Source organism: Schistocerca serialis, chromosome 9, assembly GCF_023864345.2.
Source record: "Schistocerca serialis cubense isolate TAMUIC-IGC-003099 chromosome 9, iqSchSeri2.2, whole genome shotgun sequence".
NCBI lineage: Eukaryota > Metazoa > Arthropoda > Insecta > Orthoptera > Acrididae > Schistocerca > Schistocerca serialis.
Genome location: NC_064646.1, coordinates 497,033,999 through 497,059,045, shown reverse-complemented (window position 1 = coordinate 497,059,045; position 25,047 = coordinate 497,033,999). Strand labels below are relative to the sequence as shown.

The window sequence follows — 25,047 nt, the reverse complement described above, 5'->3', positions numbered from 1 at the left end:
AAATTTCTAATTCTTTGTATTATTATAATCGTACTTTGAACCTATGTGGCTGTTTGGCTGCAATAATTGTACTATTATTAAAAATTCACGCTATAGGTTTTCCTCCTCTATGGATGGATGATGAAGATCACTGGCTGGGAGGGACTACGCAAGATCTTTGAAACCAGGCTACAACTTTTGTTCGAATAACGTGTTCGAGCAAAAAGTGAGCAATTTTGTCGTCTGCTGATATGTTATAAACCTATATGTAATGTGTTAAGATCTTCAGCAAGTGATAAGTCGAAAAATGGCTTCAGGACCACTAAAAAAGGTGCGATAATTACATTAAAAAGTTATATTGCGTGTTTAAAATGCTAATAAAATAGGAATGCATCAGGAAATCTTCATATCAATCGTATAATTATAGTTTAAGCTTAGGGGCGCACATGCGAATAACTACGTTCGAATTAGTGTTTTATTTCTTGCAGAATACAATTATATTTTCTTACAGGCAACAGGGTTGACTGGGTTGGCAGTTGCCATAAATCCGCATCATACCCTTAGCGTCCTTTACGGTAAGATACTTAGGGCTCTGCAGAAAATGCCTGAAGACGCCGCGTATAGAAAGTACACGCAAGAAATAGTCATGGAACGAGCACGCATCGTAAAGACAGTAAGATATTTTTTAATATTGTGATACACTAATGCAATTATGTCCTCTATTCTGTATTCTTCAAACTGTTTGCCCTGTGTTAAATGGTATTGCACGTTATGAACTTTTATTTCTTATTCATTCATCCATAGAAAAATTTATTGTCATTTAAATTGTTTATTCTCATAATCCAACTTGTATCCAGATATTAATTATAAGTCGTGGCAAAATTCTATGCTTGACGTCGCCCACAAAACAAATATCACTTACATGGGAAACAGAATCTGTATGTACAAACGGCACCCTAATAGATATAAAACACAAACTTTTTCAATTTCTTAGTAATTTATAATTAATTTTTACAATGATGGAAAAGACCAGCATGACGTGAAGAGAGAACATAAAAGTCCACAATTTCAAATAAGCAGGAATGCTGCATATTTGATTGGTGTTCGCTGATTAATATAATGGCATCATTATTGATACCATCACAGTCATCCAGTCTTTTTATTTAAGCTAATCTAATGCAGTTGAGATATATTAGATTCTTTCTGATGAATTTCACCATCTTCAAAGGGTAAAACAGTTTCTTCTATATAGGCAATTTCATTCTTGAGTAAATTAGTCTATTGCTTGTCTTGATCAGCTAGTTCTGGCCTTGTAGCCATGGTTAGGTGATACCTATGAAACATTCAACATATAGTATGGTTACATATACATACATTCCAAAGGGTACCTAGATGGAATTATAGAGATATGTTTGTTATTCTTCTTCTACCAATAGCATGTGGAGTGCAGAAAGAATGATTACTTAAATGCATGTGTGGCGCTTCTTCTACCAATGGCATCTGGAGAGCAGAAAGAATGACTTCGTAAATGTGTGTGTGTGTGTGTGTGTGTGTGTGTGTGTGTGTGAAGCTCTAGATTCTTTGCATAGTACTGTTTCTAGAAGTTTTTGTAAGTAGGCTTTTTGGGGTAGTATACATTATCTTAAGGAGTCAACTGATTAACTTTTTCAACATTTTGCTCCTTGTGAGTCATACTTGTGACCATTCATTTTGCCCTCCTATGCAAACATTCAGTATCCCCTGTTAGTCCTTTGTGCTATGGGATCTCACATACCATCATTAATATTTTTAGGTGGGTTCCTTAAGTGGTTTGTAGACTTTTCCCATTATCTTACGTATAAACTGAAGTCTGCCACATTGTTACCTATAATTGAGCGTATTTGATCACTCCATTTCCCATCCCAACAAATTATTACACCCAGTTATTTGTATTGGTTGACTGATTCCAGTTGTAACCTGTTGGTGTTGTTGTCATAGTATACTACTATTCTGTGCTGTGAAGAGCACAATTTTGCATTTCTGAACATTTAGAATAAGTTGCCAAACTTCACACTAATTTGAAATCTTACCAAGATCTGACTGGATATTTGTGTAGTTTATCCAAACAGTACTTCATTATATAGAACTGTATTACATGCAAGAAAATCTAAGGTTACTGGTAGTAGTATTTGAAATTTGGAAGGTCATTAATGTTCAATATTAACAGCTTGGGTCCCAACACACTTCATAATAAGTTATGTAGTGGACAAACCTCCCCCCCTCCCCTTTCCTTGCATTTTTTGTATTTTATATATATGTACATAATAAACATCAGAATTGTCATCAGAGACTTGTTCATTACTAAGCGGACACGATATCGTGGCAGTTTTAGGTGGGGAGTGCTTAGAAGTATGGTTGCATAAGATACCAGTAGAGGTCATGCCTGAACTATTACTGCCAACCACAGCAAACAATTGCGCTGTGGTCACTATCAAATGCTCTGTGTACTCGAGTTTGTTTGTATTGTGGATTGCTTGGTTTCTTGTTTCTCTATTTTTATTTACTATTATTATTATTTTTTTTTTTTAATGAGTGGAGAGAGGGATTTAAATGCAACTTTGACCACAATAAAAGGAATCAGCGATCCGTATGACTGTTATGACAGTTCTGCTCCCAAGGAACCACAGAATGTGGATGTAGGATAGCAGCTCTTAAAGAGGGAGGTGGAGCTTATTCTCCTGCACCATTCCTCCCCCTTCGGACAGTGTAAGTTCTCATTTGTGTACAGTCACAGCTGACTGCCACAATATATTGCCCACATAATATCTAATATAGGTTTTCTGAATTTACCTCTCAGTTCTTTCTGGTGACAAACAGTGCATAAACTGTAGCATGTCAGGCTGTACTATAGATCAATCTGTTAACCACCACCTTCATTCGGCATTCACGTTTGTTGAATTCACCAGCTGGTAAAGGAGTTGTCATCTTCCAACCTAATAGTCAATTGGTGAAGGAAAATTGGGGAAAAAAATCTTGCAGTCACAGATTTTATCAGAGTGGTCCTGAACAACATACTAAAAATACTGGCTAGTGGGGGCATGTGAAGGTCACTTATTATATTTTTGTTGAATAAATCAAAATTCATGATTTGTTGCACACGTATTTCGCTGTACAGAATTAATCTACATTAAATTTCATATTCTTTTGTGTAGGACTGATTGTATGTTGCAGGGAACAGGAAAATCAAAGATCATTAAAAATGTTTTCTGAAAAATATAATCATCATTTGACTTTACATCAGATTTTGTTTCACAATCCAGATTTTGGACTTGGGCCATTATCAAGTGATAAAAGTATTATAAATCAGTAGACTTGAGTAGAACACAACTCATTGTCAAAACATATATCAAACCACTTTTGTCAAAGTAAATGTGACAACATTTGTGTAATTTGCTAATTTACAGGTGATTAGCATGACTCAGTTGAAATGCCCCCCAGGGGGTCCACAACTCTTTTGTGGACATGTGCGTAGTGAGCACGGGACCCCGGGCTAATGTGGCCCTCCTTCCTTTCCGGGCTGCATACCTTCCCTTCCCTTTCCGCATCCCTCCCTGTCCCCCATCTTTGCCCCCCCCCCCTCACCTCTGGCTCTTTCCTTCCCTTTCTCCCCCTCTGGGAGTATGGTTTGTGCCTACGTCCGGAGACGGACGCTCGAAACTGTTCCAAATTCCTTGCTTTCTACACTTACAAGTCCTCGTCCTTCCTCTGTCCTTCTCTTTTCCTTCCCTCTTCTACTTGCCCTTTTCTCCGCTGCGGCGTTTGAGACCCCCTCTTCTTTCCTTTCCCTTTCTCTTTTTTCCTCCCTGTGCGTGTCTGAAGGCCGACCCACACACTTCCATGCGTAGCCGGTGACGGGGTAACGCGTAATTCCCCGCCCCGGGTAGACAGGTAGGACACGTACGTACCCCCTGGTAACGGCCAGGCCCAGGGAGGGGTGATTACCCGAGCTGATACCTTCCGAAAGTGCCGATTGGTCCCTCCGTCCGTTTGTCGGGAGGTGTGACCTGAGGTGTGAACAATCACCTAAGGCGGGTGTGCCCTCGGTGAGGGCCCCCACAAGGGAGGAGCGCGCCATCGGAGACGCCGGTAATCATGGGGGATTCTTCCGCAATGGTTTCCTCACCTTCCACTATGTCTGCTCACAAACGTAAGTTCACTGAGTCTCAGCCACAGACGGTTCTTCCATCGTTGCCACAGTTCCTTGTTGTTTCTCGGTCTGACGAAGGTCACGACTTTTCCACGGTCAACCCTTTCATTATTCAGAAAGGTGTCGACGCAATTGCGGGTCCTGTAAAGTCTTGTTCCAGATTACGGAATGGCACCCTGTTGTTAGAAACACACAGTGCCCTCCAGGCTCAAAAATTGCTGCGTACTTCTCTGCTCCACACCTTCCCTGTCCGGGTGGAACCGCACCGTACCTTAAATTCCTCGCGTGGAGTCGTTTATACACGCTCCCTCGATGGATTGTCTGACGAAGAAATTCAGCACTACCTGTATGACCAGGGCATCACGGCTGTTCATCGGGTTATGAAAAGGGTTGACTCGAACATCATTCCAACCCGCACTGGCTTCTTGACATTTGACAAAGTTCAACTCCCATCAAAAATCAAAGCAGGCTATGAGATAATTTCCGTTCGCCCTTATGTCCCAAACCCTACGCGTTGCTATCGATGTCAGCGGTTCAATCACACCAGCCAGTCCTGTTCCAATCCGGCCAAATGTGTAACGTGTGGCAAGGATGCCCATGAGGGTGCTTGTCCACCTCCATCCCCTCGCTGCATCAACTGTATGGGTGACCACGCTGCTTCCTCTCGAGATTGCCCCGTTTATAAGGACGAAAAGCTCATCCAGGAAATAAGAGTGAAGGAAAAGGTGTCGACCTTTGCTGCTCGAAAATTATTCGCCAGTCGACAGCCCACCGTGCCTCAGAAAGGAAAATACAGCACTGTCCTTGCTTCTCCTCGGCCGACAAAGGAGGCGGCCACGCAGACTTGCGACCTCACATTTAGTACCACGGTCGTCAGATCGGCCAGCGCAAAGATCGCCCGTTCAACCTCACCACTTTCGCCTGCCCACTCAATGGCTACCCTTCGTCGGGTTCTGCTAAATCTCAAGCCCAAAAGTCAGACGCCAAGTCTTCGAAAAAAGAGCATTCTCGCGAAGAGTTTTTACGTACCGCAACTTCACAACCATCGGTTCCTCCTTCATCTAAACATCATACTTCCAAGAAGGCTACGAAGAAACACAGTTCCTCTCCTTCTCCGCCAAGGCGTGTCCCATCTACAGCACCACCTGGCGGAAATCGCCCTCGGCCGTCTTCTGTGTCGCCGAGGCGCACTGCTGGTGGCCGGTCAACCGGCCGATCGCTGGTGGCAGGAGCTGCTCCTGACCAACCTATGGATCAGGATCTTCTGCCTTCGACTGAATGCCATTCCATGCTGTCGGTCGCAAGCTCTGAGCAGTCGTTGAGTTGACAGCACCCTTGGTCACGTTCCTCCATTTTCTGTTCACCCTATGTCCATTATCCACTGGAATATCCGCGGCATTCGAGCCAATCGGGATGAATTGTCGATCCTCTTACGATCCTACTCGCCGGTCATTTTCTGTCTTCAGGAAACAAAGCTGCGTCCCCATGACCGCTTTGTTCTCCCTCATTTTCAGTCCGTCCGATATGACCTCCCCTCTGTTGAAGGCACTCCAGCCCATGGAGGACTCATGATTCTGCTCCATGATACTCTCCATTATCACCCAATCCCCTTAAACAGTTCCTTCCAAGCTGTCGCCGTCCGTCTTTCCCTTTCTGGACACACGTTCTCTCTATGTACGGTATACATTCCATCGTCCACACCAATGGCACGAGCTGATCTCCTTCATCTTCTTGATCAGCTTCCACCCCCCTATTTGCTGGTTGGGGACTTCAATGCCCACCACCCGCTTTGGGGATCTCCGCATCCTTGTCCACGTGGCTCCCTATTGCTAGACGTCTTCCACCAAGCGGATCTAGTCTGCCTCAACACTGGGGTCCCCACATTTTTGTCTGCCTCCATGACAAATTTATCTCATTTGGACCTTGCGGTCGGTACTGTTCCGCTAGCTCGGCGCTTCGAATGGTTCGCCCTTGATGATACACACTCGAGTGACCACTTTCCATGTGTCCTTAGACTGCAGCCTCAACTGCCATATATGCGCCCGCGATGCTGGAAGTTTGGACACTTTTTTCGTCTCTAGCGACATTCGATGACCGTCGCTTTCCCAGCGTCGACGATGAGGTCACACATATTACCGATGTTATTCTTACAGCTGCGGAACGTTCAATACTACGCACCTCCGAATTGCCCCAGCGCCCCCCAGTTCCTTGGTGGAATGAGGCATGCCGTGACGCAATACGTGAGCGGCGACGTGCTCTTCGCATTTTCCGTCACCATCCTACTTTGGCCAACTGTATCCGCTATAAGCAGCTCCGTGCGCGATGCCGTCACGTCATCCGCGATAGCAAGAAGGCAAGCTGGAAATTCTTTATTAGCTCATTTAACACCTTCACTCCCTCCTCGGAAGTTTGGAGTCGGCTTCGACGGTTCTCAGGCGCGCCTAGTTTCTCCCCGGTCTCTGGGCTCACTGTCGCGCATGATACCTTAGTGGACCCCGTCGCAATTTCTAACTCATTGGGTCAGCACTTTGCTGAGATTTCGAGCTCTTCCAATTACCCGCCAGCATTTCTCCCGAAGAAACGTGCAGCGGAAGTGCGGCATCTTGCTTTCTCCTCTCAAAATCACGAAAGCTACAATACTGTTTTCTCCATGCGGGAACTCCAACATGCCCTCTCTTCTTCTCGCTCCTCCGCCCCAGGACCGGATGGCATCCATGTCCAAATGTTGCTGCATTTATCCACCCATAGTCTGCGTTTCCTCCTTCGCCTTTATAATCGAATTTGGACCGACAGTACTTTTCCCATACAATGGCGGGAAGCTATCGTCGTTCCCGTTCCGAAACCTGGAAAGGACAAACATCTCCCCTCTAGCTATCGCCCCATTTCTCTCACGAGTAGTGTCTGTAAGGTTTTAGAGCGTATGGTGAATTACCGTTTAGCTTGGTGGCTGGAATCCCGCAGTCTTTTAACACCTGCCCAATGCGGATTCCGAAAGCATCGTTCTGCAGTTGACCATCTTGTTGCTCTCTCCACTTATATCATGAACAATTTTCTCCGGAAACGCCAAACGGTAGCAATATTTTTTGATCTGCAGAGAGCATACGATACCTGTTGGAGGACAGGCATCCTCTGCACACTGTTCTCTTGGGGCTTTCGAGGCCGGCTGCCCCTTCTTCTTCGCGAATTTATGGCAGAGCGCACATTTAGGGTGCAGGTGAACACTACTCTCTCCCGTACTTTCTCCCAAGAAAACGGGGTACCCCAGGGCTCCGTGCTGAGTGTTGTACTTTTTGCCATCGCCATAAATCCAATTATGGATTGTCTCCTTCCTGATGTCTCGGGCTCCCTCTTTGTGGACGATTTTGCGATCTACTACAGCTCTCAACGGACAAGCCTTATTGAACGACGTCTTCAAGGATGTCTCGATCGCCTCCACTCGTGGAGCATCGAAACCGGCTTCCGTTTCTCACCCAGTAAGACCGTTTGTGTTAATTTTTGGCGACGTAAGGAGTTTCTTCCGCCCTCCTTACATCTAGGTCCTGTCAACCTTCCGTTTTCCGACGTCGCTAAATTCGTGGGTCTTATGTTTGACAGAAAACTGTGCTGGTCCTCCCACGTTTCCTATCTTTCGGCTCACTGTCTGCATTCCCTTAACACCCTCCGTGTCCTGAATGGTACCTCCTGGGGAGCGGACCGAGTGGTCCTTCTCCGACTCTATCGCGCCTTAGTGCGCTCGAAATTGGATTATGGAAGCATAGTCTACTCCTCTGCTCGGCCGTCTATTCTTCAGCGTCTCGACTCTATCCACCACCGTGGATTACGTTTAGTGTCTGGAGCTTTTTACACCAGCCCTGTGGAAAGCCTTTATGCTGAGACTGCTGAACCTCCGCTGTCCAATCGGCGGGCAGTCCTTTTGAGTCGTTATGCTAGCCATCTGTCTTCCATGCCTGCTAATCCAGCCCATGACCTTTTTTTCGACGCCTCCTTTGATGTAGGGTATGCAGGCCGCTCCTCCTCCCTACTACCCCCGGGAGTCCGCTTCCGTCAACTGCTCCATTCTCTTTTCTTCCGCTTTCCTAAAACCTTCTTGACAACTTGAGGTACAGCACCGCCTTGGCTCCGTCCGCGGATCTACTTGCTTCGTGACCTATGTCAATTTCCCAAGGATGGTACCCCTACACTTGTTTACCGTCGGGCATTTGCTGCTCTATGTGCACAAACAACGGACGCCACATTTATATACACCGACGGCTCGAAAACATCGCTAGGTGTAGGGAGTGCCTATATTGTTGGCGACACCCCAAATCACTTTCGGCTTCCCGACCAGTGTTCGGTTTATACTGCGGAGCTTTACGCTGTTCTCCAGGCTGTCCACTACATCCGCCGCCATCAGCGGATACAGTACGTAATCTGCTCAGATTCTCTCAGCTCTCTCCTCAGTCTCCAAGCTCTTTACCCTGTGCACCCTCTGGTCCACCGGATTCAGGACTGTCTGCACTTGCTCCACCTGGGGGGCATCTCGGTGGCGTTCCTCTGGCTGCCGGGACACGCTGGTATCTGTGGGAATGAGGTGGCCGATATAGCGGCCAAGGCTGCAGTCTCTCTTCTTCGGCCAGCTATTCAGTCGCTTCCCTTCACCGATCTACGGAGCGGTTTATGTCGCCAAGTTGCTCATTTATGGCATGCGCATTGGTCAACACTTCCCCATAATAAATTGCGGGAAGTGAAAGCCCTTCCTTGCGCTTGGACCTCTTCCTCCCGCACGCGTCGTCGGGAGGAGGTAATTTTAGCTAGACTCCGGATAGGGCACTGTCTTTTTAGCCATCGACATCTTTTAAGCGGCGATCCTCCCCCACTGTGTCCCCACTGCTCTCAGCTGTGGACGGTCAGACACCTTTTAATTGAATGCCCCTATTTTAATCCGTTACGCTCCCGTCTACAGCTATCGCCTGATCTATCGTCGATTTTAGCAGATGACACGCGCTCAGCCGACCGCGTTCTCCAGTTTATTAGTGACAGTGAAATGACTTCAGTCATTTGAAGCTTTTTTTGGGGACAACCAACCCCTTTCTGTAGTGGATTTTTAAGCATTCCTTCTGCTTTTAGTTTCTCAAATTTTATGACTTTGTTCCCATTGCTGCTGGTTTTAAATTTCGGTTTTTTCCTGATTCCTAAGTCACGGACTGGGCGCTAATGACCATAGAAGTTTTGCGCCCTAAAACCACAAACAAACAAAAAAAAAAAAAAAATCAGTTGAAATGGTTGCAGAGAACCAAATGACAGGTTTTAAACTTTGCTACACGGTGTCTAAGCAGCCACTGACAAAAACACAATGTAGCAAAGTTTAAAACTTGTGATTTGGTTACCTATTTTTCCACAACCATATCAACTGAGTCATGCTAATTGTCTGTAAATTAGCATATTACACAAATGTTGTCAAACTTATTGTGACAAAATTGGTTTATGTAACTGAAGATACATGTTTTGATGACTTGGGTTCTACTGAAGTCTAATTATATATAATACTTGTAACACTTGGTAATGGCCTAAGGCTGAAATCTAGATTGTGAAATAAAATCTGTTGTACAGCCACATGGCAGTTGTATCTTTCAGAAAGTTTCACATGACAGTGGCTCTGTACAAAAGTAAAATTATTAATTAAAAACATTGTTTTAACAGTATAAAATTAATGTTCATCTTTAAATAAAGTGGGTTAAAGGGGAATATTAAATGTAACACCTCTAGGTGCAGAAGATCTGTATGAAGGCGTAAATTGTATTCTAGGGTGTGACAGGGTGAAAGGTGGAGGGGGGGTGGGGATGCATGTAGTAGATGTGTGAGAGAAGGTAGGTTACTGGTTTGTGTTCATGTACTTTCCTCCTTGACAAGTCTGCAATCGAGCAGGTAATCCCCCACTTTATCTAGCCCACCACATCACAAGAAGCAAGTACAGGGCATCTCACAAAGTTATGCTGATCTTCCACAGCATGCCTTTTGAATCACTTGTGACGCAGTTTGCAGAGATGTCCAAGGATGTTAATTTTCCACAAAATACATTAACACTACAGGAACTGCTAATAACACTAACACAAGCGCATATGGACAGAATCTACGTAAATCTGCACACTGTTCTACACCGCTAAAGGGCGAATTGGTTCTTATTCATCTTGTATGACAGCTATATAATAATTCCAATCCCAAAGAAAGCAGGTGTTGACAGATGTGAAAATTACCGAACTATCAGTTTAATAAGTCACAGCTGCAAAATACTAACACGAATTCTTTACAGACGAATGGAAAAACTAGTAGAAGCCAACCTCGGGGAAGATCAGTTTGGATTCCGTAGAAACACTGGAACACGTGAGGCAATACTCACCTTACGACTTACCTTAGAAGAAAGATTGAGGAAAGGCAAGCCTACGTTTCTGGCATTTGTGGACTTAGAGAAGGCTTTTGACAATGTTGACTGGAATACTCTCTTTCAAATTCTAAAGGTGGCAGGGGTAAAATACAGGGAGCGAAAGGCTATTTACAATTTATACAGAAACCAGATGGCAGTTATAAGAGTCGAGGGACATGAAAGGGAAGCAGTGGTTGGGAAGGGAGTAAGACAGGGTTGTAGCCTCTCCCCGATGTTGTTCAATCTGTATATTGAGCAAGCAGTAAAGGAAACAAAAGAAAAATTCGGAGTAGGTATTAAAATTCATGGAGAAGAAATAAAAACTTTGAGGTTCGCCGATGACATTGTAATTCTGTCAGAAACAGCAAAGGACTTGGAAGAGCAGTTGAATGGAATGGACAGTGTCTTGAAAGGAGGATATAAGATGAACATCAACAAAAGCAAAACAAGGATAATGGAATGTAGTCTAATTAAGTCGGGTGATGCTGAGGGAATTAGATTAGGAAATGAGGCACTTAAAGTAGTAAAGGAGTTTTGCTATTTGGGGAGCAAAATAACTGATGATGGTCGAAGTAGAGAGGATATAATATGTAAGCTGGCAATGGCAAGGAAAGCATTTCTGAAGAAGAGAAATTTGTTAACATCCAGTATTGATTTAAGTGTCAGGAAGTCATTTCTGAAAGTATTCGTATGGAGTGTAGCCATGTATGGAAGTGAAACATGGACGATAACCAGTTTGGACAAGAAGAGAATAGAAGCTTTCGAAATGTGGTGCTACAGAAGAATGCTGAAGATTAGATGGGTAGATCACATAACTAATGAGGAAGTATTGAATAGGATTGGGGAGAAGAGAAGTTTGTGGCACAACTTGACCAGAAGAAGGGATCGGTTGGTAGGACATGTTCTGAGGCATCAAGGGATCACCAATTTAGTATTGGAGGGCAGCGTGGAGGGTAAAAATCGTAGAGGGAGACCAAGAGATGAATACACTAAGCAGATTCAGAAGGATGTAGGTTGCAGTAGGTACTGGGAGATGAAAAAGCTTGCACAGGATAGAGTAGCATGGAGAGCTGCATCAAACGAGGACTGAAGACCACAACAAACAATGGCAGCTATAGTGGTCTTCCAGGAAAGGCAATTTCCCCCGTTAAGAGTGCTGCTAGATTTTCAAATTGGAGACAGACTGTACCTCCCCAGCATTTCCTGGCCAGTTCTTGTATGTCAGTAGATGAAATAACTTGCCTGAACTTTTACATTACTTTACTTTTTTACTTTACATGTGGCAAGGGCCTGCTCTATGAGCCTCTTCCACTTCTGCCTGTCCAATGCGCTGTTTGTCCAGTTGCTGCTGCTGTTCATCCTCATTGTGTCCTCCCAAATGTTATCCTGCCATCTGATTCTGGGTCTCCCTCTTCTTCTCGTTCCTTCTATTGTTCTGCTGAATGCCATTCTAGGTAGTCTATTCTGTTATTCTTGCTATATGGCCTGCCCAATTCAACCTTCTCCTCTTGAGCACTTCGATGTTACGGTGTTTGTACAGCCCTCGTAATTCTTCATTTCTTCTTATTCTCCATTTCATGTTATTTTCGTTGTATACAGGTCCAAAAATTTTCCTTAGTACTTTTCTTTCGAATATTAAGTTTTTCTTCATCTTTCTTTCTAAATATTAATGTTTCACATCCGTAAAACATCACAAGTATAATGGTTGATTGATATAAGTGGTTTCTGAAGTTACTGCTAAGTGATCTTTTTCTTAGAATTTTGATGAAACTAAAAAGTGTCTTGTTTGCTGTTGATAAACGGGCATCTATTTCTATATGTGTTCTGTTGTTATTACTAAAAATACTTCCTAGGTACTAGAAGTGGTCAACAGTCTTGAAATTGAATCCATCTACAGTCAGAGGCACATCTTTTCTGGTTTTCTTACTTATGGGCAGGTATTCTGTCTTTTCTTCATTAACCTGTAATCCTGTTTTCTCAGCAATTTTGTAGTAATTTTGCATCATTCTGATTAATTCTCTTTTGGAACTACTTATTAGTGCTACATCATCTGCATAGGGAAGTCTTGTAATGTTCACATCCTGTAGCTGAATCCCTTGTGGACTGGTTTTAGAAAATTCTCTATCAATCTTCTCTAGGACAAGGTTAAATAAAATAGGTGAAATGGCATCCCCTTGTCTCAGTCCAGTGTACACCTTAAAATCTTCAGTTTCTCCAACTGGTGTCTATGCGACATAAAGTTTCATCGATACACATTTTAACTAATCTGATTAATTTTGATGGTGTTTTAAATTCCTTCATTATATGTAGGAGTGTCTGTCGGTGTATGCTATCATAGGCCTTTTTAAAATCTACGAATAATATGTGGACATCTACATTGAATTCCCATGCCTTCTCAGTTACTTGTCTTAGGGTGAATAAGTGATCTAATGTGGATCTGTTTCTGCAGAAACCGCATCTGTAGTCCCCAATCAGTTCTTCTGTTATTGGTATCAGCCTGTTTAATAGGCAGCTTGATAAGATTTTGTAGGTGACATCCAGTAAGGCAATTCCTCTGTAGTTATCACAAACTAGTGGATCATTCTTCTTAAATATGGGGCACACAATTGCAGTTTTCCAATCTGCAGGAATGGTTTCCGTCTCCCAAATTGTTTCTATTAACGCCTGTATTTCTAATTCCAGTTGTGGACCTCCATTCTTTAATAACTCAGCGTATATCTTGTCCCCGCCACAAGCCTTCTTATTCTTTAATTTATTTATTGCTTGCTTTTTTTCATTTACTGATGGGGTAGTAAAGTGTATCAGCTGAATCAATTTTATCGGGTTCTTCCAATTTTAAGTAAGTGTGTGGGTCATTGCAGTTGAGAAGTTGTGAAAAGTATGTCTTCCATCTGTTTTGTATGTCACTTTTGTTGGTCAATATTTTCCCATACTGATCCTTTATAAACTGTTCCCTTTTATTGAATTTACCAAAGGATTTTTTTTACATTTTGATACATGTGCCTTGTCCTGTGATGTTGGGAATCATTCTCTGATCATATTGTTATAGTATTCCCTTTTCTCTTGTCTTAGGGTTCTTTGCGTTTGTTGGAGTTTATAGTATCTTTCCTTCAATGTCATATTGTCCCTTTCTTTAATCCATGCATTCCTCACATTTCTTCTTTCTAGCACTTTTTCTTGACACTTTGTGTTAAACCAAATTTTATTAGGTCGTTTTCTTTCACCTCTGATTTTGGAAGCTGCTTCTTGATTACAGCCTTTCAGGTGTTTCCATCTGCTTTCGACATCCTGTGTTTCTGCATTGGTCTGTCTCAGTTTTGTAGGTTGCTTTTAATTTCTTTTATTGGCTATCTACTTTTGCCAGGTTTCTTATGTTATATCTTGTAATTTCTTCTCTATTTCTATTAACTTTCCTTTTGAGTTTCACTTTCATTTTTGATATTATTAACATGTGGTCTGTGTCACAATTCGCTCCCCTAAAGGTTCTGACATCTTTAATGCTGTTTTGGAATCGTTTCTGGATAGCTACATGATCTATTTGATTGACTACCTTTCCATCTGGCGATATCCATGTTCCTAAATGAATGCCCTTATGTTGAAATTTTGTGCTGCTTATCGTGAGGCCATTTGTCATTGCAAAGTTTATAAGTCGAACCCCATTCTCTGAACTTTCCTCGTGTAAGCTAAAATTTCTGATGGTTGGCTTGTAGATTTCTTCCTTTCCTACTTTGGCGTTAAAATCTCCTAACGCTATTTTCACATTGTGCCTACTTAATAAGTTGTACGTTTGTTCCAGTTGGCTGTAGAATTCTTCCTACGTGTTGTCATCCTTATCTTCTGTGGGTGTGTGTTCATTTAGAAATGTAATGTCTAACCACTGCACCTGAATTGTTATGTATGATATACATTTATTAACATGTTTGAAATCCCTTACTGAGTCATATGTTGATTTATGAATGTAGAAACTGGTTCCAAATTCATGTCGCTGACCGCAGTCTCCATACATTATTGTCCCGTCTGCTATTTTCAGTGAACCTGTTCCCTGCCATCTTACTTCTTGGAGAGCTACCAGTTGCACTCTATATTTTCTTAATTCGTTTGATAGTATTTGGGCAGTTCCAGGACGTTACAGGCTTCTAATATTCCATGATCCAAAAGAGAAATCCTTGTAGCTTTGCCAGTTTTTGTTCCAGTAAATCCTGTCCTGTTTCCGAGGCTGGCATTGAGTATCCTGACTGTTTCGTGTTTTTTTACATGAGTGGGTTGGTAGCCCTCTGCACAACCCCCAACCTGGAGGACCAGGAGTCTTGATTTTGGGGTACTCGAACCCTAGGAGGGTTGCCTTCACTGCGGCTGAGCGAGCCTCTCCTGCCCGTGCTAGTTTTGGTCCACCCCGGGTATTTTATTTGCCCGGTAACCTCTATATCTAGACAGCATTCCCCTATCAACCACCTGGGGAAGTGCCCGATGGGGGACTAGCAAACCCCACACGGGGTTTTACATAGTGGAGCTATTTTCAGTTTATTAAATGAGTACTTTATGCAGGTGTTAAGTGAGCTTTTATGTAAAATACTTTCCTGTAAACAATGGCTGAGCAGTATACTTGTAAGTTTGACGTTGTCAGGGACCTATATAGTGTTGATGGGAAACGGTTTGGAGCGGTACGTGTGACACCTTGCTGCTGCCTATCAGTGGTGGCATATTGTTAGGCTATGTAACTGTGTTGCGGTCAGTTGATGGTGAATTAATGGATGCTCAAAAAGTCACTGCACTTTCTCATCATTAACTGCTTACGGGTAGCTTGCATACATCTTTTCTATTCGGGAATTGCCGGTATTGTAGAGTGGGCTATACTGAGTGGAGCCATTTATCACACTTGCAGCATATCTTCAAAGATAGCTGTGAGTATGTCTGATGGAATGGGACCAATCACAGTCAAGTCTAGAACAGTAATCTCTTGTAATGCATTGCTGACTTATGTTGAAATATGATAATCTAGAACACCTAGGCAACCTACTTCTGTTGTAGAGGGATGCAATTTAAGCCTCAGGATCTCTTCAGATGATGGAAGAGTTGAGGCTGGAGTGATGTATTGTATATCCCTCATGCTATGAAAAGCATTTCAGCCACTGATAGTGGAGACAGTGAAATACAAATTATCAAATACATATTGACACCATGTTACACTTGACAGGCTCTTCAGTGTGGTAAACAGTTTTCAGCTCCAGCTGTTCAGTTTTATTATATAATCGCTCACTTAACATAAGGCAAATAACAACTCACATAATAAACTAAAAAATAACTGCTAGGTATAAACACAAGCTCGGTGAAGTTATTTTGTCTGGTCACGTTAAAGGACTGTACAGGAAATGCGAGGAAGATATAGTATGTCTATAAAATAAAAAGCAAGGAGCACTTGTGGTGGCAGAAGTTACCTTCTGTGGAAGAACACTACAGCAGCTGTACAGAATGTCTAGGAATTCATTTTTTTCAAACCAAGTGCTAGTCTGGATCAGGTGACAGAGGATTTAGGTTCACTCTGTAAAGGATTTACCAGGGAAGACACCGTGGTTATTGTGGGAGGGCCAGGGAACAGCATCGACAGAGATCCTGGGTACAGTATAGAGTGTGACCTGGTAAAGATTGCGTCGGCATCGAGACACACCAATGTTGAATTTGTATCTGTCCTGAGACGCCATGACCGGCCTCATTTGAACTCTTCTGTTGGGAGAGTTAATTTGGAGTTGGAACGGCTGCTTGTGTCGGGTGCGGGGGCTCATATTGGTGTGGTTCCTGTTGATTCTCTCAGTAGGTGGGACTATACCAGGCACGGCCTACATCTCAACAGGAAAGGGAAGGGGAAACTGGCTGGGGTAATAGCAGGAAATTTAAGGGGGGGAGGCACTGCCATGAATGGTAAAATACCAGTGGTTACAGGTGTTGGAGCAGCACCTTTTTTAGGATAGGTAAGACAGAAAGATGTCAAGTTCTACGAGAGGTCAGGATTGAAACAAATCTTCAGTTTAGGAAAGAAATTCAACAGCACAATTCTAGCACATTGGATCACCAATCACAGCTATCAATTATAAATTTTCACCAATCACCAGAAATTTTATCTCCACCAAGTTGTATCTCAGTCCTTGGTAATTGCATTGATGAACTAAAGTCACCCAACCCAATTGACATAATCTGCCTCTCTGAACACCATGTGACCACTGGTATAGGAACTAGGCCTAAGCACAATGAGAAACTCAGACAGGAGAGTACTGCAAATGTTAGAATAAGGAAAGGTTCTCATAAAAGTATAATTAAAAATAATGTAAGTATATTTCATCAAAATATTGGGAGTTTAAAGAATAAAGTAGATGAGCTTCTGGTTTGTTTGGAAGATTTAGAAGCTGAGAATGAAATAGATATACTATGCCTGTCTGAGCATCACATTGTTACTGATATGGATAAGGTAAATGTAAGTGGATATAAGCTCTCTGCACATGTAATGAGAGAAAATATGGAGAAAGGAGGAGTTGCCATATATGTCAAAAGTTATCATTGTGCAAAAAGTATAGAAACAAAAAAGTTTTGTGTAGAGAAACATATAGAAGCATGTGCCTGTGAGCTTAAATTAAATAAAGGCACATTTATAATTGTAACTGTATATAGGTCCCCATCAGGAAATTTTCATCTATTTCTGAAAAATTTGGACTCCTTGTTGTGCTATCTGTCAGACAGGGGGAAGCAAATTATTATTTGTGGGGACTTCAATGTAGATTCTCTGAAAGAGGGTAATAGGAAAAATGACCTTGAAGTATTACTCGGTTCTTTCAATTTGACACCCGTTATTGATTTTCCTACTCGGGTGGTAAAGGATAGCAGCTCACTGATAGATAACTTCTTTATAGACCAAGATAAGTTTAACCGGATAAATGCTCAGCCTGTTGAGAATGGTCTTTCCGATCATGGTGCACAGCTAGTTACAATATATGACATAGCTCCATTCAGCAATACTAAACAGTCCTCCAAAGTAGTACGTTCAGTCAACAATTTAACAATTGCAAATTTCAGGGAAAGCCTACAGCAGTTAGACTGGGATGAGGTGTACCGTGAACCTGATGCCAATTTAAAATATAATTTATTTCATGACATTTTTGTAAATGCATTTGAAAACTGCTTCCCCAAGAAAATAGTTAAATATACTCGTAAGAAACCTTGTAACAAACCATGGCTTACTAAGGGTATAAAAATATCTTGTAACCGGAAAAGGGAAATGTATCTGACAGCAAGAAAGAGTAGCGACCCAGAAACTATCAAAAATTATAAAAACTACTGTGTTATATTAAGAAAAGTTATTAAAAAATCCAGGAATATGTGTATCATGTCTGAAATCAGCAACTCTGATAATAAAATTAAAACAATTTGGAATATTATTAAAAGAGAAACAGGTCAACCAAGAGCAGAGGAAGACAGTATTACCATCAAATTGAATGAAAACTTTACGAACAAAAAGTCAGAAGTTGAAAATATTTTTAATAATCATTTTCTAAATGTTGTGGATATAGTAGGATCCAGGTGTTCATTAGAAGATGCTAGGCTGTTAATGGAAGAGGCCATACCTATGCAATTTGATACAATTGAAATCTCACCCACTTCTCCCTCTGAAATTAGGAAAATAATAAACTTGCTTAAAAGCAAAAACTCACATGGAATTGATGGCATTTCCAGCAAAATACTAAAAGCTTGTTCTCAACAGATAAGTAAGATTCTCAGCCACCTGTGTAATAGCTCTCTGAAACAGGGCATTTTCCCTGATAGACTGAAATATGCTATTGTTATACCTTTGCATAAAAAGGGGGATAGATCTGATGTCAACAATTACCGTCCAATCTCCCTTCTAACAGCTTTATCCAAAATTTTTGAGAAAGTAATGTATTCAAGAGTAGCTTCACATATCTGTAAAAATGAAGTACTAACAAAATGTCAGTTTGGTTTCCAGAAAGGTTTTTCAACAGAAAATGCCATATATGCTTTCACCAGTCAAATTTTGAATGATCTGAATAACCGAACACCACCCATTGGGATTTTTTGTGATCTCTCAAAGGCTTTTGATTGTGTAAATCATGAAATTCTGCTAGACAAGCTCAAGTATTGTGGCATGAGTGGGACAGTGCACAAATGGTTTAATTCATACCTAACTGGAAGAGTGCAGAAAGTTGAAATAAGTAGTTCTCGTAACATGCAAAGATCAGCACATTCCTCAAACTGGGGGACTATCAAGAATGGGGTTCCACAAGGGTCAGTCTTGGGTCCTTTGTTGTTCTTATTATATATTAATGACTTGCCATTCTATATTCATGAAGAGGCAAAGTTAGTTCTCTTCGCTGATGATACAAGTATAGTAATCACACCTGAGAAACAAGAATTAACTGATGAAATTGCCAATACTGTCTTTCAGAAAATTACTAAGTGGTTCCTTGTAAACGGACTCTCTCTGAATTTTGATAAGACACAGTACATACAGTTCCGTACAGTGAATGATATGACGCCATTAATAAATATAGACCTTAATCAGAAGCATATAGCTAAGGTAGAATATTCCAAATTTTTAGGTATGTCCATTGATGAGAGATTAAATTGGAAGAAACACATTGATGATCTGCTGAAATGTTTGAGTTCAGCTACTTATGCAATAAGGGTCATTGCAAATTTTGGTGATAAACATCTTAGTAAATTAGCTTACTACGCCTATTTTCACTCATTGCTTTCATATGGCATAATATTTTGGGGTAATTCATCACTGAGGAATAAAGTATTTATTGCACAAAAGCGTGTAATCAGAATAATAGCTGGAGTCCACCCAAGATCTTCCTGCAGACATTTATTTAAGGATCTAGGGATATTCACAGTAGCTTCTCAGTATATATACTCTCTTATGAAATTTGTTATTAACAACCAAACCCAATTCAAAAGTAATAGCAGTGTGCATAACTACAATACTAGGAGAAAGGACGATCTTCACTATTCAAGATTAAATCTAACTTTGGCACAGAAAGGGGTGAATTATACTGGCACTAAAGTCTTTGGTCACTTACCAAATAGTATCAAAAGTCTGACAGATAACCAACAAGTATTTAAGAAGAAATTAAAAGAATTTCTGAATGACAACTCCTTCTACTCCATAGAGGAATTTTTAGATATAAATTAAGAAAAAAAAATATTAAAAAAATAAAAAAATAAAATAAAAAAATAAAAATAAAAAATAAAGAAAAACGCAAAAAATAAAGTTGTTATATTAACTTAAGTATGTTGTTAAATTAACCTAATTATGTCATGCATTGGAAAATTCGACTCATTCCACATCATTACGAAATATCGTATTCATGATCCATGGAACTAGTATTAATCTAATCTAATCTAATCATTCCCTCTCTAGCAGTGTAGGACAGTGCACAGAGACTTGCGAAGATTCTATCCATATGCCTGCCTGCATTAGTATTATCAGTAACTCATATCAGCATCCCACATAATGTTACTGCATTTTGTAGAAAATAAACATCTCGGGGCGTGTCTGCGCACTGCGACATCAGTAGTACTTAAGTCTTACAGCGGAAGGTTGGCATAACTTTGAGACATACCCTGTAGCTTCTTTTTGTGATGTGGTGCGGTAGATAGTGGGGAATCATGTGCTTCATCTTAAATTTACAAACCTCTGAATGAGGGAAGTGCATGGATACAATCCCGTGACCTAACTTCCTTCTCACTTCTGTCCTACACATCTCTCCTTCATCCTGTTACACCTGTGGAATACAATCCTTTAACATAGCTCCACTGCAGTTAGGTGTGTAACACACATTTAATATTTGTTTGTAGGCCACTTAATTTAAAGCTAAACATTAATTTTATACCATTCAAATAATTTGTGATTTTTCCGTCAATGAGGAAATTTAATCCTAGAGAAAAAATGTATAGGACTTTTTATTATTATTATTATTATTATTATTATTATTATTTAGTTAAATTTTATTTTAGGAAAGAATTCCATTAGGAGACACAGTTTGAGTTATTCGAGAAAATCATAAAAAGGGACCTTTAAATGCCCCCCCCCCCACCTTACCCCCAACACTACCAGTCAGTATTTTTAATTTGTTTTTCAGGACACTCTCCTGTAGCACTGTGCAAAAAATTTGCGACTGTGCAATTTTTTTGCCTAATCAACCTTTTTGGTCTTCGCTGACTGGTCTATAACCTACATCTACATCGATACACTGCAAATCACATTTAAGTGCCTGGCAGAGGGTTCATTGAACGACGTTCGGAATTCTCTTTTATTCCAATCTTGTATAGCATGCAGAAAGAACAAACACCTATATCTTTCTGTACGGGCTTTGATTTCCCTTATTTTATCATGGTGGTTGTTTCTCCCTATGTAGGTTGGTGTCAACAAAATATTTTTGCATTCAGAGGAGAAAGTTGATTGGAATTTCGTGAGAAGATTCCTCTACAGCAAAAAATGCCTTTCTTTTAATGATGTCCACTCCAAATCCTGTATCATTTCAGTGACTCTCTCTCCTCTATTTCGCAATAATAGAAAATGTGTTGCCCTTCTTTGAACTTTTTCGATGTACTCCTTCAATCCTATCTGGCAAGGACGGCGCACGCAGCAGTATTCGAAAAGAGGACGGACAAGCGTAGTGTAGGCAGTCTCCTTAGTAGGTCTGTTACATTTTCTAAGTGTCCTGCCAATAAAACGCAGTCTTTGGTTAGCCTTCCACACAACATTTTCTGTGTGTTCCTTCCAATTTAAGTTGTTCGTAATTGTAATTCCTAGGTATTTAGTTGAATTTATGGCCTTCAGATTTGACTGATTTATCGTGTAACCAAAGTTTAATGGATTCCTTTTAGCAGTCATGTGGATGACCTCACACTTTTCGCTATGTAGGATCAAGTGCCAATTTTCACACAATAAAGATATCTTTTCTAAGTCATTTTGCAATTTGTTTTGATCTTCTGATAACATTTAATTGATAAACGACAGCATCATCTGCAAACAACCTAAGACAGCTGTTCAGATTGTCTCCCAAATCATTTATGTAGATAAGAAACAGCAAAGGGCCTATGACACTACCTTGGGAAATGCCAGAAATCACTTCTGTTTAGACGTCCAGCTACTCTACAGATCAGTCTGTCGTCACAGCCGTTGTTTTCGGGGGTGGCAGGGACAACTGTCACTCCAGATCACTTCAGTGGGGCACACCTGAAGTTACTTGTACTTCTGTTGTCACTTTCCATGAACACTCTGCGCACTCTCCCTATCTGGCAAACCTTAATCAGGTCGCATTTTTTATAGCCCATATAATTATACTTTTGTTAATAATTATTGGTGTGGTACCAAGTCAAATGCTTTTTGGAAGTTGAGAAATCCTGCAGTCATCGAACTGACTTAATTCATAGGTTTTGTGTCATGAGGCAAGTGCATTATCAGTGTTTTTGGAATAAATGTTGGTTGGCTTGGAGGAGGTCGTTCCGGTAGGAGTACCACATTGTGTTTTATCTCTGATTGGCTTCTATGGTTTTATACCAGGTTGATGCCAATGAGGTAGGACAGAAGTTTTGTGGGTCACTTCTGCTACCCTTCTTATGGATGGGTGTGATGTTCTTTCATACCATCACTGGGCACTGTTTTTTGTTCAAGGGACCTAAGGTATGTTCTGGTTATAATGGGGACTAACTTGGGTACAAATTCTGTATAGAAGTTGACAGGGATTCCATTGGGCCGAGGAACGTTGTTTAATTTGAGCAATTCCAGCTGTTTCTCAACATCACTGACATTAATATCTAAGTCACTCATCTTAACAGTGGTGTAAGAAGTAAATGAGAAGTAAACGGAAGCTGTACATTTGTAGATTCCTTAGTGAAGGAGTATTTGAAAACTGAATTCAGCATTTCTGTTTTGAAAACTACTATCAGTTATGGATGTGGATCACTGATTGTGATTAATAGAGACTTCAGAAATAACTGCAAGCAGTTGGCTTTTATGATGGTTCAGTTTTATTTTACTGTGACTAGTTGCAGGATGTCTAACAACTCATCAGATAGAACGCACTTTTAATGATTGAACTGTTGTGGGAGTCATTTCTTTCCACATGACAACCCCCACAATGCTTCAATCAATCATTAAAAGGGTGTTCCATCTGAAGAGTTGCTGAGTGGCTTGAAAACACTCGTGGGACAATAAAAATTGAACCATCACAAAAGGCAACAGCTTCAGTTATTTCTGAAAATCTTTATTTCTACTTTTGCTTTGCTGTCCTCAGTTTCTGTGTCATCTGTGTATGTCTGGACATGAATTTTGATGCCACTGACAGCCTTTACATATGACCAGAATGTATTTGTAAAGATCTATTGATAAGCTTTTTCTGCTGTACTCATTGTAGGCTTCACACAGTAATTCATTACGCCCAAATGTGTTGCATGCAGTGTCTAGCCATAGCCCTAAGTTTTGTTTTACACCTATTGTGAAGAAGTTACTGTTTCTTTGCTTTTATTATGGTGACTTTGTACCATGGAAGGTCCCTCCCATCCCACCATTAATTGTTCTACAAAGTTCCTACATATGCAGTGTGTAGTGAACTATTATTTTAAACTTCAAACATAGTACTTCTACATGCTCTTTAGAGGTACTACGTAATCACAATAATCCATATAATGTTCCACTACAATAAGGAAACATGTTACATGCATGTGTCCTTTTTGTAAAGGACCAAAATATCTTGTGCATATTTTGTTTGATAAAGATTTGTAACACTACAGTACCCATTCACAGATACATACCTGTCAGCAAGTTAGCTGATGTCATAAGTAATGCACTGTTCAGTAATACCTCGATGCTAGTCTCACCTTTGGTAGGGGCAGGGTTCAAATTCCTGTCATGGCAGCCACATTTAAATTTTCTGCTGTTTACCTAAATTGCTTAAAGTGAATGACATAGTGCCCTTGGAAAGGAACTGCAGATTTCCTTGCTCAGAGAAGTCCTAATCTTTGTTCTTTCTTCAATTGGCACATTGCCGCACTAAGTGCTAAATGATTAACATCTTCTGTATTTTACAGATTAAGGTCTCTCAACTGATATATCAGACAAGCTAGGTTGTCTATAGTTTGAGGAGTGCTTGTCTTAACTTATTACTGATTTGTCAAGATGTTTAGTAGCAACTTGATCTGTATACAGTAACCATAGAGTGCACTATTTGTGCTTTCTTATGCTAGACTGAGAATAACATTAAAATTTGCTGCATCATGAGTGACTCCCTTGTAGCGGGTGTAATCCTTTAGTAGAAAGCTGTGGAAAGTCTATTCTTCTCTTGTGCCTTCATGATCTTCTGTGGTGAATTGTAGATTGCACACAAACATTTTATGCAAAGTCATGGCGAAGCTCAAATGGTTTAGATGCACTCTCTTGGTGCCTGTGTATCATTCTGCAGTAGAGACTAGTGCCTGTGTGTGCCTTTTGCTTAAATAAACTAAGGTGTATTAAACTACTTGTTCATGTTCCATACTCCAAATCTCTTTCCCTTCTACTTCAAGTCTCCTGTTAATTGTTCATTCCCCTCTTTATCCTCACCAACTACTCTTCTTACCTCTGTGTGTCATTTTTAAAATGGTTTTCACACTCCATTTTGTCACTTTTTCTCTCTCCTTACTGTTTCGTCATGATAATCTTTTCATCAGATGCAAGGAGTTGTTAATCAACTTTTAATATTTGTAACTATGGACAAATCTGTGACTGAACGTGCATTTGTTTCCAGACACCAAATGTTCAGGACATTGAGAAGAAAATAAACTGTGGGCAGGTGGAGGAACTTATAATCCAGGCTGAGAACGAACTGACTCTAGCACGTAAGATGCTGGGGTGGAAACCATGGGAGCCCCTGATGACAGAACCACCACCAGACCAGTGGAAATGGCCACCAACCAAGTAGTGTGGTATTCATCTTGTGTAGCAAGTACTTTAATGTTAATAAAAGGCCATAATATTTTCAACAAAATTGTGTGTGATGATTTTTGTCAACCCAAACCTGTTATTCCTTTGAGATTTCATATTTCAGGCAGTTACATAATGTAATTCAAAATAGGCTTCTGTTTGCCTGGATGAACATGGTACTCACAGATTTAAGTTAGAAAAAAATGGATATTCCTGGTTGGAATAATACATAAAGGCCACCAGACACCTATAGCTGAGCCATGTGTGGCGTGCGCGCGCGCGCGCGCGCACACACACACACACACACACACACACACACACAACAGAGTACAGTATTTGCACTAGCTTTTGAACTCTTTCTGTAGTAAGATATGCACATTCATATACACAGACACCCAAACGCACACAGCTGCAGCCACAGAGGATTGACAGTTGATTATCGATAGCAGTTGCCTGGGGAGATAGAGGTGGAGAGTGGATATGAAAGGACACACAAGGTAAGAAGAGGGT

The 25,047-nt window shown here is 41.0% G+C and overlaps 1 protein-coding gene across 1 annotated transcript; it reads left to right on the top strand.

Annotated features, from left to right (window-relative positions):
• Nucleotides 1-147: 147 nt before the first annotated feature.
• LOC126418561 (NADH dehydrogenase [ubiquinone] 1 alpha subcomplex subunit 5) lies at nucleotides 148-24,601 on the top strand. The gene is made up of 3 exons (XM_050085377.1): nucleotides 148-310; nucleotides 491-652; nucleotides 24,362-24,601. Exons 1-3 carry the CDS (start codon nucleotides 287-289, stop codon nucleotides 24,533-24,535), a joined length of 360 nt encoding a protein of 119 aa, XP_049941334.1. The 5' UTR covers nucleotides 148-286; the 3' UTR covers nucleotides 24,536-24,601.
• Nucleotides 24,602-25,047: the final 446 nt, after the last annotated feature.

Excerpts from the sequence above, each read along its gene's own strand:
- LOC126418561 (XM_050085377.1), top strand. The coding sequence starts at position 287 with ATGGCTTCAGGACCACTAAAAAAG. Across the intron at positions 311-490 it reads CTTCAGGACCACTAAAAAAG|GCAACAGGGTTGACTGGGTT; the intron begins GTGCGATAATTA and ends ATTTTCTTACAG. Across the intron at positions 653-24,361 it reads GAGCACGCATCGTAAAGACA|ACACCAAATGTTCAGGACAT; the intron begins GTAAGATATTTT and ends ATTTGTTTCCAG.